This window comes from Lethenteron reissneri, unplaced genomic scaffold (assembly GCF_015708825.2).
Source record: "Lethenteron reissneri isolate LAM-NWPU_2019-01 unplaced genomic scaffold, ASM1570882v1 scaffold_115, whole genome shotgun sequence".
NCBI lineage: Eukaryota > Metazoa > Chordata > Hyperoartia > Petromyzontiformes > Petromyzontidae > Lethenteron > Lethenteron reissneri.
In genome coordinates this window covers 1,353,224-1,372,293 of record NW_026890838.1, presented here as the reverse complement: position 1 = coordinate 1,372,293, position 19,070 = coordinate 1,353,224, and the positions used below count along the sequence as shown (strand labels likewise).

The 19,070-nt window shown below is 50.9% G+C and overlaps 1 protein-coding gene across 5 annotated transcripts in view; it reads left to right on the top strand.

Moving 5' to 3' along the window:
- The window catches only part of LOC133361616 (zinc finger protein 501-like), a 79,447-nt gene that overhangs the window by 43,624 nt on the left and 16,753 nt on the right, over positions 1–19,070 (top strand). For 2 of the 5 annotated variants that reach the window (XM_061580578.1, XM_061580577.1), the window contains exon 2: positions 1,954–8,198. The exons of 1 other annotated variant lie outside the window; for it this stretch is intronic. In XM_061580578.1, coding sequence (XP_061436562.1) covers positions 1,982–3,037 — 1,056 coding nt within the window. In that variant the 5' untranslated portion in view covers positions 1,954–1,981 and the 3' untranslated portion in view covers positions 3,038–8,198. Of the gene's footprint in view, positions 1–1,953; positions 8,199–16,010; positions 16,092–16,310; positions 16,330–19,070 lie in introns of those variants that run through there. 2 more of the 5 variants (XR_009757391.1, XR_009757392.1) reach the window with 2 other exon arrangements.

The following is a 19,070-nucleotide window of genomic DNA, read 5'->3' as shown; positions in this document are numbered from 1 at the left end:
GTAATGGCTACTTAATGAGATGGAATTAGGGAATCTTGTTCTGTGGCTTGATAATTCCATCATGAAATGGGGCCTTGCAAATGTTCCACAAAAAAATCACCTGCCTGGGAATTGAATGTCATCAACAACTGCTCCTGCTCAACTCTCCATTAATAATCATGCAGTTCTCCATGTGTTGGAGGAGCTCCCATAGTTGGTTAATGTGTTCATGACCAGCTGTGGTTTGGCAGTCAATGTATCACTTGAAATTAGTTGAGCAGCATTCTTTCATTAGACTGTGTAACACTGTGTTTGGTACTGGCAAAGGAGGTCCCATGATGTAGATGCTCACCCCGAGCTCTCATTACTCTGATGGTGCATTGTCTTGGTGCTGTACGCCTTTTGGCGTCCTCTGGTCTAACACCGTTTAAGACGAGGCTCAAAAGAAAGCTGTCTCTGGTGTGGACCAATCAGTTTAAAGACAATGCATATATTTCATCATGCATATATTATCAGCGGTTTTTTTTGCATTTTGACCACAAGCATTGTGGTTAATGCAGACATGATTCCTTGTAAAAGGTTTCAGTTTGGTGATTTAACATTTTAACACCTGTTTTGTTGCCAGAAAAAAAAGGGAAAACCTATTATCATGTGAGGAAGGTTCCTAGGACTTTTGCTCCATACAAAGGTGTGAGTTCTAAATTTCAAGTTTGTGTGACTGCAAGGATCCATACTCTTTGGTTTATTCGGTAAAGCAGTGAGTGTCCATCGCCAAGGTCTAATCCATATGAGACAAATTTAAAGCCACTTACATGGCAGTCAATTGCACCTATCATGGTATTAGCACTGTGATAAGGTTACTTCCAATTCTTCATGAATAGTGTGTTTTTTTCTAATATGTTATAATGATCCATGTAGGGAGCGGTGGTGCGGTTATTTCACTGCATTATGAACTCAACAAATAGATTGATTATTGCCTAAAACAAACACGATTGATAAGTGAAAGCTGAACTTATTGTGGGCCTCTGCTATGTTGATTGATCTGAAAATAATTACATGGTGAAGTGAGGAAGCAATAATACAGAGCAGATGAAGGGGGCAGTGTGTGACAGTGTCAAGTTTGTATTTGCAGTAAAGTATATTAACCATTGAACAAGGAGGTTACATCAAAAGAATAGTTTATTTTAGTTTTCCTCTGGAACTTTTTATGAGAATGGATACGGTCAGGAAAATATCTCCGCACATGCAGCTGAAGTTACATCTGTTCATCCGAGCATTTAATCAAATCTGAGCCTGGCTTCACACCTGCAAGTTTCGATTGAACATTAATTTATGCACCTTCATGTGGCGATGTCCGAGAACTTCCTAGCTTACATTTAAAAGCAAATTTCTTACATTGACATGCTAATCTCTCACAATACAATGGCCACCCCCACAACTTCGTTTATCAAGATTTCTCCTATCTTACGTTTACATGCAAATCTCATCTCTTGCCCCGCCCAATGACCCTTGGGCTCCACCCATCTTAAACCTTTATAAATCCCTGCCTTAGCTCTGCCGCCATATATTTTTTCCTACCTCAGCAGCTCTCACCTGATGACAATTGCTTGTGTTGCGATCAAAACGTTGTGATATTTATTATTTTTATTATTTTATATTTTTTCTATCTATGTGCCTTTACCAAAAGACCCAAAGAATATAAATTTATGCATAATATAAAGTATTATTTTCAACACCCTTCGCTATGTTAGCTGAATTTTTCTAAATTGTGTGCTTGGAGTTTTGGGTAAACATTCATTTTGAAGATACTAGGGCTTCCGGGCAGGTTTCTGACAACTTGCCCTCTCATTGTGTGCCTTAACAGCCCGTGTGATATTAATAAGTCTAGACGTGCAATTCAAGGGTGACTATATATTTATTCCTCTCTGCCTCGATACTGATGTAGATGGTATGGATATGTTTTTCTGTCTGCAGCCGATGCTTCCTCTAAAGATTTGGTGTGATGGAGCAAAGGCACTCAGCGCAGCTCGGTACAAAAAGGAAACATTGTGACCACCAGTATGCAAACAGCACGGATTGTACTGAAAATTTGACACAGCACCAGAGAACTCTCACAGGAGAGAAACCCTTCAGGTGTAGTGTGTGTGGGAAGGCATTTTTAGATTCATCTACTCTTAAAAAACACCAGAGAACACACACAGGAGAGAAACCCTTCCGGTGCACTGTGTGTGAGAAGGCATTTGCAAAGTCATCAGTTCTTCAGAGACACCAGAGAACACACACAGGAGAGAAACCCTTCAAGTGCACTCTGTGCGGGAAGGCGTTTGCACAGTCATCACATGTTAAAGAACACCAGAGATCACACACAGGAGAGAAACCTTTCAAGTGCAGTTTGTGTGAGAAGGCATTTTCAAGTTCATTTAATCTTAAAATACACCAGAGAACACACACAGGAGAGAAACCCTTCAAGTGCAGTGTGTGTGGGAGGACATTTTCAATTTCATTTTATCTTAGAATGCACCAGAGAAAACACACAGGAGAGAAACCCTTCAGGTGCACTCTGTGCGGGAAGGCGTTTTCACAGTCACCACATCTTCATAGACACCAGAAGACACACAGGCATCAGAACATCCCCAAGGAGTGTAGTCTGAAATCGACTTGTGAAAGTCAAAGTGCTGCAATGAGCCCATCCCTCCTGATAAAAGAACCAGAAGTTAATTCCAGCTTGGACACTATGAAATGTATCAAGGTGAAATGTGAAGTGATGGTGACGAGCGAAGAAGTGAAGGTAAAATGTGAAGAAGTGATGGTGAAGAGTGATGAAGTGAAGGTGAAATGTGAAGAAGTGATGGTGAAGAGCGAAGAAGTGACGGTAAAATGTGAAAATGAAGATTCAACTCCAAAATCGCACCTTCACATTGATGGAGGCAACGTGAAGCAGGAGGAGAATTTTGACTTTGAGACAGAGCATGGCAACTCCGAGCAGTTTGTGGAAGTGGAGGTGTGGGTGGACTTCTTAGACAATACAAAGTCAAATGGAGACCCTGTAGATGTGTAAGCTTGACAATGAAGCTCCAATAAATTCACCTTTCTCACAGGCCTTTAATTAAAATAATGTGAAGATGAACACTCAATTTCCAGGTTCAAACCTGCAAAGGAAGAGCGGCCAGTAATTGCGGACCTGCGGGTTGGGTAGATCTCTATCCAGGAGCCAGAGCCAATAAGCTCCCAAGCATTCACAATGTTTTCATAATATTAGCATTTTTTTGGTGCTTGCTTAATCGCCTCAGCATCTCGAAGTTTCATATCTCATCACAAACACTTGAACAGCATGTTGTATATATGCTTTTTCCAAAAAATTATGCTAAGAGTGATTCTGCCTATTTCTTGTAATAATTTTGATCGGGATGTTGCGCTGGGGCACGGCGAGTTCCCCCCCCCCCCCCGCCTCCTCCCTTGCCACACAAGACAGCTACAGGAAATTACTCACAAGCCTGCTGGGGAAGTCATAAAATGTAATAAAAAACGGCAAACCCACGGGGGGCTAATGAGATTCTGCGGGTAATCCACAGTTGACTTTAAAAGAAGGCCGCCATAAAGGAAACATCCCCCAAATAAAACAAACAAGACGGAAATAGCAGGGGTCAAGAACCACCATTGGAGAGCAATATCCACCCAAGGGCAGTTAATCATCATGAGCTGACTGGGGTTTTTAAAATACAACAGTAAGGTTTGAAGCTTAGGATATCTTGAGAATAAGAAGCACGGATCCCTGGTGATACAGATGGGGAACAAAGGTGAATAAAACCCTCGGAATATCCTTGGTAACAACTATGGTATACCACAAATCTTGGTTAAGCATGAACCAAATCATAGTTATGAAAGTATTAGGCCTAGGGTCATTCAGAACAGATACAATGCGAAATATGTCAATCACACGCGACCAAGATAATGTATTCCACGGGATCAGAGCCTCACCAACCGCCTTTGTCTTCCAGTAGCTAATAGCACATGGTAGCAGTAAATTATGTATGCAGGGGGCGCCGCCCCCTAATATATCAAATACCACGCAAGAATTCCAAACTGCGACGTGAGTGCTGTGAAGTCTGCTCAAAACATACTTTGAGTCGCTTGGAGAGTCAAAACTGCAGAAAGTGGTATGGTTCTAAGCTATTAGAGGTGTACATTTTTTTTACTTCCAACTCATGTTGAGAGGATGGAAAACATGGCGACAGCAAGCACACCCGTGCACAATAGGTCACGACTTCAAAGTCAGTGCCTTTTTTTGAGAGACCGCAAGTCTGATGCGAAAAATTGTAACACTTCTAACCCGTGATGGGAGCGTGGGGAACCCTGCCCAAAATGTGAATGGAAACATGGCGGTAATACAGACATCCGGACAACAAACAGCCCAAGCGACTTCAAAAGGAAACAGCTACCCCTTTGTGAGAAGAAAAAAACCTGAGTTGGAAAAATTCAGATAAGCAAGAATGCAAGAACATAAATCAGTACTGCTCAAAGAATCACCTAACTGCAACTGTGGAGAAGTCCAAACCATCAAGCACATCACCGATGAATGCTCCATCCATGCACATCCTGGCGGTATCGCTGAAATCCACACTGCGTCAACCACATCCTTGGACTGGATGAGGAACCATTGCATTCATTTATGACGATCATTAAAAATAAACCTTTTGCTTTTCACAATGTCATACGAAAAACGAAGTACTGGGAGTGGCAGGCTCCAGGGATTGCCCTCGTGATTAACAAATTCATAGGGTGCTCTGCATCAGCAGAAGCCACGCATCACGGAGAGGTTTCTTTCTGCATCATTGACAGAGGCTGCCAGCCAAGGCTGGTGCTCGCAGTATTACAATACAAACGTGGGGAAGAGTGCAGTAGCATTACTATTCCCGGTGGCGAGGTCGCTGTGTACAACCAACACGTACGATCATAGAGTGACAATCGTTCTGATTGTGCTCTGATCAAAGTAAACCCTTAGAGGGAAAACTGGTGCAACCACTATTCTTGAGAGTGCCCCTTTAAATTACAACTGACAGGTGAAGTTTAGTTGAGGGTTGGATCCGAGAATGACACGGAACGAGATAACTTGATCTGTAGCGTGTCCTCTGTGCAGCACGAGTCGTACATACAACTGGAAAGGGACTCTCTTGAAGAGGGGTGGGGGGGAATACGAAAGGCACTGTCTCTCCAAGTCGCTCCACAGTCTACAAGGATCAACAGTGTTTGGTGCCAAGGGGGGTGACGCACGGCATCGAGAGGACGAGCTTCAAGCGATGTCTGGTGATGGGATCATCACGCACATCGATGCAGACAGCGGGACCCATCATCCCTGCCAGCACGGGCACCGCCGAAATCGTGACGATCCTGCCAACTCAGCAACGACCTCAGCGGTGAAGAGAGACTGATTAAGCAGCCGAGAGCACTGTGTGTTCTACATATGCTGACCCAGCGCCCCTGCGGGGGACCTGAGGTATTTTTGGTACAAGGAACGCAGCACCTCGGAAGTCGCTAACTCAACAGTTAGTAAGAAGACACAACAACCGCCATTCGCCACTCAGCGGCAGTGACGTCACAACGACGCTTGTGCCAGGCTATGTGCACCTTGAGGCCACGTGAAGTGTCGAACGCCTGCTGGCAGGAGGTCTTTCAAAGATTTGTGAGCTCGCACAATCCAGCCGAGTTAAACCCAGGATGGATCGAATGTAGGCCAGCCTAAATGTTTCCAACCGGCGAAGATGCTCCATTAGGGGAGTCTACGTTCCGCAAGCGTAGAGAAGGGAGGTAGCTTCCGCACAGCATACCGCAACCGATAAAATTATGATGCCGCACGACTGATTCGGAATGAGGCCTCCGCTGTCAAACCGGAGCCGGTCATGAGCACACTGCCCAGGTATGGGAAACTCTCCTCTCTCTCCACAACTGCCCCATCACCGATTGGGGATTTGTGTGGGTTGAGTGCCCGATGGTACAAAATACCCAGGCAGGTGCTTAGTTTTGGTGGGGCTGATGGTAAGGCCCCACCTCTAAGTGGCACGCTCCAGGTTCAGCAGGAGCGCCTCCAACTCCTCCTCTGAGTGAGTGGCAATTACCAGATCATCGGCATACATAATGTGGTTGACCAATAGGGAGCCATCCCTTGGCTGCACCCAGGCATCGATCAGCCTCTCATTGTATCTGTACCAGATGAGAATTCTTCTGGGACAGCCATCAAAGTCTTGACAAACTGTGGTCGAAAAATATGTTAAATAATTTGGGAGCCAGAGGACATCCCTGTCGCACCCCAAGGTGACGGGGAATGGCTCCGATTCCCGGCCGCATAGTTTTACCCGGGCCCGCTCGCCATCATGAAGGTCCTTAATGATTGTGAGAGAGTGTCAGAGCCAAGGCCTACTGATGGTATCATAGGTCAATAAAGCAGAGATGTAGGTTTTCGTTGGAATTCTCTACACCTATGCTGCAGCAAACGGACAGAAAATATGGCATCTGTACAGGACTGCCCTTTTCTGAAACCGCATTGGGGCTCCGCAAGCCTCTCAGCGCGCCTGGCAAGGCGATGTTGAAAAATCCTTACATTCTTGGGTTTTTCGGTAAAGTCACGTAGATAGGTTCAACGAAAATAACAAAAAACTACGACGTTTCGATCGCAACACAAGCGGTTGTTTTCAGGAAAAGGGGGATTGGCTTCCACTGTTTATAAGGGGTTTGAAATGGGCAGTAGCCCAAATGTCAGCAGCTAATGATAATGTTAAGTGTAGGGCAGCCCAACCTGACGGTGGTTGGTTTTCCACCAATCAAAGGGCTGCCAGGTACAGCACACCAGTGTGTTGGAGTGCCAAGTCACAACATTTACAATCTGAGTACAACATTTCGCCAGTATTTACTATTGATGAAGCTAGTTGTAATTACTGGCGAAACGTCGTACTTAGATTGTGAATGTTGTAGCTTGGCTCTCCAACACACCGGTGTGCTGCACTCGTGACGAATTGGCATTTGGTTTTACATTACAACCCTGACTAGTTGGCTATGTCGGGTGGTGGCGGGTTTTAACGATACATTTATATATTTACGTGATCTAACCCCAAAAAAACCTCTTATGTATGATATTTGTCGCGAAAGCCTACGTGTTAAACAGTATATAATATAGACTGTAGCAATGGTTATTAAGCTGGGTGAGTGTACTAGGCAGTCTATAATGTAGACTATTACCTTGATTTAAAGCTTTCGTGATGGCAGGAATCCATACTCTTTGGTTCTTTCGGTAAAGTCACGTAGTTAGAAATAAAATAAAACAAATCATGACGTTTCGATTGCAACACAAGCGGTCGTCATCAGGCAAAGGAGTCAGCCTCTAAAGGAAAACTGTTTATAAGGCTTTGGGGATGGGCATAGCCAAAGTGTATCACAGCACCAGGAGCATGGGTGGTGCATGAGTGCCAATGCAACAACAATGCCAATGCTGCAACAATGCCAATGATGCAACAATGCCAATGCTGCAATAATGCCAAACGCTGGGGATGCGGGGGGGAAATTAACTTGGAAAAAATTAACCCGTAAAAACAACGTTTTTCACTATAAATCCTTTATATGCGTGGCATCGGTTTCATTTTATTATTCATTTCTGTTTTTCTTGAGTAAGCAAGCAAGTGAAGTTAATATAAAGGATTTAAAAATGAAAGATCACCTCTTGACATGCCCCGTATATTCCCGAGGGTACTAGCGTTGACCCGTTTTACCACTTTCAAGAACCTGGCGGCTTCAATTTAACTGCTCTATAAATAGTCTCCATTGTACAGCGTGGGGGCAGGGATTTCATGCCATGTGGTTAGTCAACATTTGCGTCATCATGAAACGGGCGTCTAGAGTCCTCTCGTCCTCTGGCTTGAGATGGTTGCCACCTATGGGTCAGATGATTGTCTGCCACCATTAAGCAATTGTGAATTAAATATTTATTTATTTATCCCTAAACAGTGTCAAATTTTGGAAAAAAAATTTTCACGAAAATTAATTGTCACGCACAACGAGTCTGTGTGCAAAATGTCAGCTCGATTGGATCACGGGAAGTGGGTTAAAAAACGACCGAAAGATTTGCACGGTCGTAAACAAGCAAGCAAGCACGCAAGCAAGCAAGTGAACTTAATATAAAGGATTTAAAAATAGACTAGGACCCGGAAGATATGATGCAACAACTGTCGTGGCATCTCTTCAGAAAGGTGAGAGACTCGATCATGTGAGCCTTCTTATCTCGTCGTCTGTTAAAAGCTCTAACATTTGTTAGAGCTCTAACATCTGTTACAGCTTTTAACAGACTGAGACAAGAAGGCTCACATGATCGAGTCTCTCACCTTTCTCAAGAGATGCCGTGACAGTTCCATCATATCTGCCTGGTACAAGTCTATTTTTCCGAGTTAATTTCCTCCCCTCCCGCATCCCCAGCGTTTGGCATTGTTGCTTCATTGGCATTTGTTGCTGCATTGGCATTGTTGCTGCAACGACACTCGGGCACCGCCCGTGCCTTCTGGTGTTGTTGTTACAATTGGGCTACTCCCATCCCCAAACCCTTATAAACAGTTTGCCTTGAGAGGCTGACTCCTTTGCCTGATGATTACCGCTTGTGTTCAGATCTAAACGTGATTTGTTTTATTTTATTTCTAACTACGTGACTTTACCGAAAGAACCAAAGAGTATGGATTCCAGCAGTCACGAAAGCTTCAAATCAAGATTGTTATTATTTTATTATTTGTTCTATCTACGTGGCTTTACCGAAAGATCCAAAGAATAGGAGATATATTCTCCACAAAACGAATTATAATTTTGTATTACGTGCTTATATAGATTTTGTCGAACTACGACTAGAAATGCTCCTTGCTGATTAACATCTGGATGTTCGTAACCATTGGTTGAAGCAAGCCCGGCTGCTGTTGACAAACTGTAGACCAATAAGGGTCCACAGGTGGCTTGCACTAAATCAATGATGCACTCCCAGAAGGCTGTGCTATTTATAGTCTGTGTAAAACATTCCTTTGTTTCGTGGAGAGACCGATAAATGAAAAATGTCGTGTCTGCGGATCTGTTTCATAGCAAGGAGATAATTTTAAGAGCACATTTTAAATGCATTTTTGTTACAGATTTGTATTCAGTTACAAGGCAGAGCACATCTAGGAGATGCATTCTCCGCAACATCACTAATAATTTTGTATGACGTCTTATATATATTTTGGCGAACGAGGACAAGAAATGGTCCTTGTTGATTAACATCTGGATATTCACAACCATCGGTTGAAGCAAGCCTGACTACTATTGAGACACTACACCGAAACCGGTCCACAGTTGGCTTGCACTGAATCAATGCTGCTTTAATTATGGACTCGCAGAAGGCCGTGGGATTTATAGTTTGTATAAAATATCCATTTGTTTCATGGAGAAAAACCGATAAATGAACGAGATGTCCTGTCTGCTGATCTTTTTCATGTCTGTGTACATCGGTATCCCACATTGCTTACCACATGTTTATTTAAATATGTATAAGCGCCCTCAGGAGTCACCTCAAAGTCACAAGTGGGTGATGTCAGCGCCTCCCTATCTCTGGTTAGTGACCTCGCCAAGAGCATAACTCGCCTCGTCCACGGGACATGACGACTGTGCACTGTCTCGGAATTAATTTGCACAGTCATAAAATCTTGACGTACACTAAAGAACATGCACAGAGTTCTTCAGGTGTATTGCGTATGGTAAGGCGTTTACAGGTTCATCCAGAGAATACACGTAAAAAAACCTTTAAGTAAACTGTGTTTTGGAAATCATTTAAAGTGTTATTTTCTTTTTTACCAAAAACGCGTAAAGAAATTACAAGGAAAGCACAGTTTGAAATGAACGTGAGAGTCAGTGCCACAATGAGTATCTCGTAACACAATAGCCAGAATACAATTCCAGCTTGGATACATGGCCAGGAGTGGAAGTGTAAAGTGAAAAAGTGAAGGCCCAAAGTGAAGAAGATTCTACTCCAGGACACGACCTCCATGTGGATGCAGGTAGCGTGAAGCAGGAGGAGCATTCGGACTGTGAAGGAGAGCGTGGCGACCCGCAGGAGTTTGTGGATATGGAGGTGTGAGTGGAGTTTTTAAATGCATGCAGCTGTAGGCGTCATCCATTCAAGTTATGAGCTTTCAATAAATATGCAGTCGCAGTGTAGTGAAATATTTTCTAATTTCAAAGAGTGCCTTTTTTCATAATCTAGAAGCATAATTTGATGGTTATGCATGAAGATACGTTGCTTCTATATGTTAACTGTTGTACATTACCATTAAATTGGCTGCCGTGTGTCGCGTTGCCTTTCTGCAAAGCTCCCAATCTGTCAATCTAATTATTATGCTTTACTTCACACAGTACACTTGAATGCAATATACAAATCGCACTCATCTTTTCATCGACTGTGTTAAGCTGTGTGGAAGCTGTGACGTACTCAACCATATAAATAATTTGCCGGGATCACCCATTAATGTTGGCCAGGTTACTAGTGCCTGTATAGTGGGTTAATTTCGTGCGATTTGTTACGCAACTTTTAACTTGAGGCGACAGGTTATTATCGTTGACTGTATTTAATTGTAGGCCAGTCACCAACAAAATCAAGAGCCGCCATTTACCACCATATGGTGGTGAGGTCACCATGGTGCTTGTGCCAGACCAGGTAAATTTAGAGGCCACGTGAAGTGTCGAAAGCTCACTGAGAGACGGTAACGGGGAAGACCCAGGTGATATGGGATGTCTGACGGAGATGCCTCTCGGATCCACCACCTGTGCCCCCTACACATTTCCACATAATAGCACAACGTCGAAGAGTAAGTCACACAAACACAATCTTACAAGTAGTTACAACCAAAAACACGTCCACTCAAACCTATGTGGGGGCCGTTGGCCCCCGGGGTCCCTCCCGCCTGCATCCCCTATTTCGTTTACGTTACCCCACCTCCCTATTTCCCGCTACGGTTTCGCCGGCATTCGAACGCGACGCCCCTACTGTTACAGCCTCGCGCCGCGCTCCCACGCTGCGAGCATACGTGCGCACAGCATCATCAATCAAACGCCATACTCCCCCTCTTTACCCCGCTACGTACAGCTCTCGCACGCTGCGAGCGTGTGCCCGTCTATAGCCCTGTGCGGCACTCGCCTCCACGTCGAATTACCACGTTACCAATGCGCACCCGTATCTGACACGTAACGAACGTATGCGCACTCACGCACACATTTCCCCGCGGCACTCACCACTGAATACTCGCGTTATGATCGCGCACCTGTATCACACACGGAGTGAGCACACGCGACACCCACTCTCGCGCCGCTCTGCGCAGTGCTCCCCCGAGGCGAGCCGCAGCACTACACGCGTTCACACCGCTCACGAGATCACACGAGGCCACGATTCGCTATTAATGATTTATTATCTGCTACCTGGTAATTAATGTTAAATCAGTGAGTCGACGAGGCTGGCCTGTACCTATTCCCTATATATCGGTTATGACCCTACTTCACCTCCTTACTCACTGCTGGGTGCCCACGGCGGTTTGCTGCTCCTTGTGTTAACAGCGTACCTCGGTGCGTCGCACGGACGTCCGGGTCGCTGGCTGGAGCTGCGTCTGGTCCTCTGGCGCTGGAGTAAGAGAGCGATTTCCCCTTTGCGCCCCCTATTTATCCTCCCTACCTCAAAGGGAAGCGGCTCTGAACAATGGGCTCGCGCCCCTCTAGCACGCGCACGGCTGTTCCGAGCGCTTTTGATATGCTAATCAGTGTGCGGCGTGCGCGGCGTAAATCCTAATTAATCCCTTACCCTCCCTAACAATGGGGCCTGCGCGCTCAAGCGTAATTATCCCAACCCTCCATGACTATGCGCAAGAGCCCCTGCGGTCCTGCTATTCATGCTGTCCCGTCCCTCCCCTGCTTGCCCCGTCGCCCCGTGGGGGTGTGTGTGGGGGGAATGCGCCTCAACCGCGGTGGCCGAAATGCCCCACGCCGCGACCATACCATATAAAGGCCGGTCGCAGCGCCGCGGCGCAACGTAGCGTCGGGGGAGGTCGTCCAATTCCCTGATCGCCGGAAACCGTGAGAGTTAATCCCGATAAAGGGTTTCTCGGATAAAAACCGGTCGATCAGGTGATCTCCCCTTCCAGCTCTATGGGTGGGGGGAAAATGCGTGCGGGTGTGTTCATGTGAGGTGAGGTGAGGGGGACGAGGGGTTGGCTCCGTTGCTTGGTGGTGGCGAGGTCGGGTAAGGGGCGCCTGCCGAACGGCTTCGTGGCGGCGGCATCACGTAGCTCCCCGATGTGCCAGTCCCCGTCCCGGGTTGACTGGAGCACCTCGCTTGGGCCGCGCCCACGAGGAAACGTTGCGGGGTCCGGGGGATCCGTCCGGACCTGGTGGCTGGTCTCGGGGCGGGTGGTTCCGTCCTCTGTAGCTCCTGCAGCGGCCTCCTCCTCCACTCCAGCGGCTCTCCCCGTCCTCCGGCACCTGTGGGCTGGGGCACAAACTCAGCAGCGCAAGGGTTTAGGGCCCGTCGTCCGCGCCGTCTCCGGACTGGATCGGGGCATCTCGGGGGCCCGGCGGGGCCCATGTAGTGTGCGAGGCCCCCCAACACGAGAGGTGCGGGTACTCCGGGATTTTGGGGCCTTCAGGTGACGGGGTTCTCTCTCGCCGGGGCCGCTTTCTACGTTTTTTTAAGGGGCGGACGTTGACCACCGTCTCTCGACCCCTCTCCCCGCCATAAATTAGTACCGTCCAGGGGGAGATCTGCCGCACCACGGTCCAGGGTCCCCGCCAGTAGGTCGTCAGTTTCCCCACCTGCCCGGCCCCGACGCGAGGGGTGTGTAGCCACACCTTAGCGCCTGTCAGGAATGCGGGGTCGGGTGCCCTGTTCCTGCCGCCGATGCGCGGCTTCCCCTTGCGGGTATGCTCGGCCTCGGGCTTCTCGCAGGGTCTCCAACAGGTGTTCCACGGGGCGGCTTCCCTCCGGCTGGGGGGAAGGGACGCCGAATAGCAGATCTGCGGGTAAACGAGACTCACGGCCGAACATCATTAAAAACGGGGTTTGTCCCATCGACGTGTGTACGGTGGTGGCGTAGGCGAAAAGGGCGTAGGGGAGGTGTTCGTCCCAATCCTGTTGATTTGCGGCCGCCATACGTTTGAGTTTCCCTGTTAGGGTCTGATTCATGCGTTCTACCATACCGTTCGCTTGGGGGTGGTACGCTGTGGTTCGGTCCTTCTGGATTCCAAATTCTCGGCACAGTGCCTGGAACAGCTCGGCCTCGAACTCGCTACCCTGGTCGGTGAGGACTCGTTCTGGGATCCCGTGCTTAAGTACGTAATGTTCCACGAATGCCCGGGCCACCACCAAGGCCGTTTTATCAGGGATGGCCACTGCCACGGGGTAGCGGGTGAAATACTCTACTGCGACTAGGATATACCGGTTGCCTCGATGGGATCGCGGGAATGGCCCCTGTAGATCGATCCCGACCAGCTGATTCGTGCGGCTGATGCGGAACGGCCTTAGGGGTACCTGGTATCGTGCCGGTTTCGGCCTGCACTGCTGACAGGCGCGGCAGCCCTGTACCCAGGCCGCCACGTCTTGTGCCAATTTGGGCCAGAGATACTGGCGACGCAGGGTCTCTAGCGTGCGTCGTTCCCCATCGTGGCCCCTGAGTGGGTGGTCATGCACCAGCCGTAGCAGCTGGGGTCGCACCTGGGCAGGAACACAGATGCACCCCGGCTGGCCGGCCTCGGTTAACTCCCGTACCACTCCGTTCTGCACACACAACCGGGCATACAAACCGCTCCAGGGTTCTGGTAGGGCGCTCTTTTCCTCCCGCAGTGCCGCCTCCACTGCCGCCAGATCGGGATCTCGCTGCTGGGTCTGTCTCAGCTGCTCGTCGTTCAGGCCCGGGAAGGCGCAACCGACGTCCTCCTGGATCCGTCCGATTGGGTCCCGAGCCGCAGGTCCCGCGCTTGCCGGGCGGTCGACGGGATCCTCGGTGCCACCTGTGAGGGTCTCTGTGGCGCACACTGCACTCTATCTCGCTGGGGGGGGGTCAGTGGCCGCGGCCTCTCGGGGGTCCGTTGCCTGCCGGCAGCGTCCCCCCGTGAAACACGGGCAGGCCTCCTCCGCCCTTGTCTCGGCGTACACCGTGGGTCGCCTCGACAAGGCGTCCGCGTTTGCATGCGTCCGGCCAGCCCGTTACTCGATTTGCAGGTTGTACTCCTGCAACTGCGCCAACCACCGGGCCATCTGCCCCCACGGCTCCTTGAATGTAAGAAGGAACTGCAGAGCATAATGGTCAGTGCGTACGCGACATCTTCTGCCATACAAATACGGCCGGAACTGTTTGCATGCGAAAATCACGGCGTACAACTCTTGGCGGGTCACGCAATAGTTCAGCTCGGCCCCACTCAAGGTCCGGCTGGCGTACGCGATGACTGGTTCCCTCCCATCCTGTACCTGTGACAACACCGCGCCCAGCCCGCTGCTGCAGGCGTCGGTGTCCAAAATAAAATCGGTGGTAAAATCGGGGAAAGCGAGGGTGGGGGCGTGGGTGAGGTGGTCTTTGAGAGTGGTGAAGGCCGTCTGGCAGGCCCCCGTCCACTGATAGGGGTGCTTAGGGGAAATGAGTTGGGTGAGGGGGCGTGCAATCTCGCTGAATCCTTTTACAAATCGACGATAATAGGTGGCGAGCCCCAAAAATGATCTGATCTCCGTCAGATTCCTTGGCCGTGGCCACTCCACTACGGCGCGTACCTTCTCCGGATCGGTGCGCACGCCTGCCTCGCTGACGCGATGCCCGAGGTACCCTACCTCGCGTTGTGCGATGTAACACTTACGTGGCTTGAGCTTGAGATGAGCCGCTCGCAGTCGCTTGAATACCTCTCGTAACCTGGACCAATGCTCAGACAAAGATCTACTGAACACTATCACATCGTCCAAGTAAATCAGGCACTGTTCCCATTGCAAGCCCCGCATCACCAACTCCCATAAGCCGCTGGAACGTCGCGGGTGCATTGGTGAGTCTGAACGGGAATACTCGAAACTCGAATAGCCCCATCAGGGTGGTGAATGCGGTTTTCGGCCGATCCTCCTCCGCCATCTCCACCTGCCAGTACCCGGACGCGAGATCGAGGGTGGAAAAATATTGCGCTCCGGCGAGGCTGTCAAAAGTGTCGTCGATGCGGGGTATGGGGAAGGCGTCGCCGAGCGTGACTGCGTTCAGTTTACGGTAATCAACACAGAACCGGGTTGACCCATCCTTTTTCGTTACTAGTACCACCGGGGCTGACCAGGGGCTCGCCGAGGGCTGAATTATGTTATCGCGAAGCATATCCCCAACCGCCTCTTTGATCTGGGTGCGTTCGGGTGCGCCCACTCGGTACGCAGGGAGTTTGATGGGTCTGGCTGCACTGGTGTCAATTTGGTGCTTAACAAGGTCGGTCCGACCCACGTCCGAGTCGTGTTCACTGAACACATCGGCATACTCCTGCAGTAACTCTCGCAGCCGATCGGCCTCTCCCTTAGGTAAATCTGCCCATGCCACATGTAACACGTCGAGCAGGGGGACGACCTCGGCTCGGGAAGTCGGGCCGACTCGCCAGGCCAGGTCCTGGTCCCCCTCAGAACGACCGGGGTCCTCAGCCCAGAGTGCGAACACCGATTCGTCAGAGTGGCGTGCGTGCAGGGGGTGTACGGTGGCGATTGGGGTGCGCCATCGCAGTATCGCTGGGGTACTGTGGGGGTTAAACATCCGCATAAACAATCGGCCCCCATCTGCGTTTACCAACGTGGCGGATCCCACGACCCCATACCGTTTTGCCAACTCCGGGTGAGGAGTTAGCATTACCTCTCCTGATGGTCGGAGCGCGGGGTCGGTGGGGGATGTTGCTACCGGCACCAGCATCTCGGTGAGCGGCCCGATGGTGACTGCCGTCGCCAGGATAGCGACCACAGGTGCGAAGCGGGGGTGCGTCGGTTCTCGTCCCAGGAACGGAATCCGCTCGCCGCTGCTCTCCATGGTGGCGCATCGCTGGCGGGGTTGCACGTTGAGTCCCAGCCGTTCTAGGAGGTCGGTACCTGCGATACACTCGTGACACAACGCACTCGACACGTAGAACTCCTGGGTGCACACCTGGCTGCCTATGCGGACCTCGAGGGTGGCTCTCCCCAGCAACCCCATTCCAGCTCCGCTCGCAGTGTGCAGCGCGCGGTCCGGGGCCTGCAGGTGACGCACGTCGACCCCGATCGCGCTGCAGTGCGCTGCACTCACGAGCGAGGCCACCGCCCCCGTGTCCAGCAGGATTCGGGTACGCACTCCGTTTACCTCCCCTTCCACCAGCGACGTGGCCCCCGTGATCCCCGCCACCAGCTCCCGTAGCCAGTCGCCAGGAGTCACCGTTTCCGTGGGCGTTGTTGCTGGAACCTGTGTGGAGATCACTCGCTCGCCATTATCACTACAGCTTGTTTGTGTCGGGGCTACGTCGATTTCACCCCCCGGTGGTCCCCTCTCTAGGGGGCCCTTACTGTTTGACCTATGCATCTGCCTCGCACGGGCGAGCTGAGGGCAATCCCTCATGAGATGCCCTCGACGGTCGCACACATAACACGTCCTGGGAGGGGTGGCGGCTCCGTAGTGGACCCCCTGCCTGCTCCCTCTCCCTGTACGCAGTTGTTCCAACTCGGACTCTAATTGGGATATCTTCCCGGCCAGCCCCCCTACTGTGGAGTGTAGTTCACTCATCTCAGACTGAACGGTAGACTGTAGCTTGGCCATATTTCGGCTCATTTTATCGTCTACTTGGGTTACCCTCTCACCTACTTGGTTTATCATATCTCCCATACCGGCCTGTAACCCAGCTACCCACCCTGGGGTTTTCTCGCTGGGTCTCTGGGGCTCCCTTGCCCGTCCCCTTACTGCGATGGCGATCTCTTCCTCCTCGTCGGAGAGTAGGCTCGCTACGGCGCACTCTCGTCCCCTCCCTCAAGGCTGCTCGCGCTCACCCGAGAGTTTCTCGCATTTGCGCGCACGCTTGACGAGGGTGTTAAAGGAGAGGCGTGCACCGTCGACATTTGGCTGCCACCACGGGGTGTGTGCCAAATATCGCTGGACCTTCCCGGCGGCGAGGCCCTCAATTATTTTTGCCTCGTACTCCGGGTACGCGAGCTGGGTCAACATGCGTACGTCCTCGGCGTAATCTCGTAAATCCTCGCCGGGTTGGCGGCGGCGTGCCTCTAAGGCCACCTGCGCCTCCTCCTCGTCATAGGCGCCGAAGCGCCGTTCGAGTTGGCACATTAGTTCCTCCCACTGTGTTTGTGCGCTTGCGGGCAAAGCTTCCACAAAGTCAGCTGCCCGCCCATCTAAATGTAGCTCTAACTGCTGCAACGCCTCCTCATCTGACCACCCATTAACCTTTTTAGCCCCCCTGATGCTGCGGGCAAACGATTTCCATGATGGAATTCCTTTGCCCGTAAATGTGCATTTGATTTTAATCTGGTTTGGGGGGCCTCTTTCCCTTGGGGGTGCGGGGGATCGTCCCGTTTCTGACACCAATATGTGGGGGCCGTTGGCCCCCAGGGTCCCTCCCGCCTGCATCCCCTATTCCGTTTACGTTACCCCACCTCCCTATTTCCCGCTACGGTTTCGCCGGCATTCGAACGCGACGCCCCTACTGTTACAGCCTCGCGCCGCGCTCCCACGCTGCGAGCATACGTGCGCACAGCATCATCAATCAAACGCCATACTCCCCCTCTTTACACCGCTACGTACAGCTCTCGCACGCTGCGAGCGTGTGCCCGTCTATAGCCCTGTGCGGCACTCGCCTCCACGTCGAATAACCACGTTACCAATGCGCACCCGTATCCGACACGTAACGAACGTATGCGCACTCACGCACACAGCTCCCCGCGGCACTCACTCACCACTGAATACTCGCGTTATGATCGCGCACCTGTATCACACACGGAGTGAACACACGCGACACCCACTCTCGCGCCGCTCTGCGCAGCGCTCCCCCGAGGCGAGCCGCAGCACTACACGCGTTCACACCGCTCACGAGATCACATGAGGCCACGATTCGCTATTAATGATTTATTATCTGCTACCTGGTAATTAATGTTAAATCAGTGAGTCGACGAGGCTGGCCTATTCCACTAAACCTGTACCTATTCCCTATATATCGGTTATGACCCTACTTCACCTCCTTACTCACTGCTGGGTGCCCACGGCGGTTTGCTGCTCCCTGTGTTAACAGCGTACCTCGGTGCGTCGCACGGACGTCCGGGTCGCTGGCTGGAGCTGCGTCTGGTCCTCTGGCGCTGGAGTAAGAGAGCGATTTCCCCTTTGCACCCCCTATTTATCCTCCCTACCTCAAAGGGATGCGGCTCTGAACAATGGGCTCGCACCCCTCTAGCACGCGCACGGCGGTTCCGGGCGCTTTTGATATGCTAATCAGTGTACGGCGTGCGCGGCGTAAATCCTAATTAATCCCTTACCCTCCCTAACAATGGGGCCTGCGCGCTCAAGCGTAATTATCCCAACCCTCCATGACTATGCGCAAGAGCCCGTGCGGTCCCGCTATTCATGCTGTCCCGTCCCTCCCCTGCTTGCCCCGTCGACCCGTGGGGGTGTGTGTGGGGGGAATGCGCCTCAACCGCGGTGGCCGAATGCCCCACGCCGCGACCATACCATATTAAGGCCGGTCGCAGCGCCGCGTCGCAACGTAGCGTCGGGGGAGGTCGTCCAATTCCCTGATCGCCGGAAACCGTGAGAGTTAATCCCGATAAGGGTTTCTCGGATAAAAACCGGTCGATCAGGTGATCTCCCCTTCCAGCTCTATGGGTGGGGGGAAAATGCGTGCGGGTGTGTTCATGTGAGGTGAGGTGAGGGGGACGAGGGGTTGGCTCCGTTGCTTGGTGGTGGCGAGGTCGGGGATGGGGCGCCTGCCGAACGGCTTCGTGGCGGCGGCATCACACCTACATCCTCGTACGTTTCTATATCTATCTTGATATGGGAACGTTCCCACTATTCAACAAAGGTTTGAGTCACAAA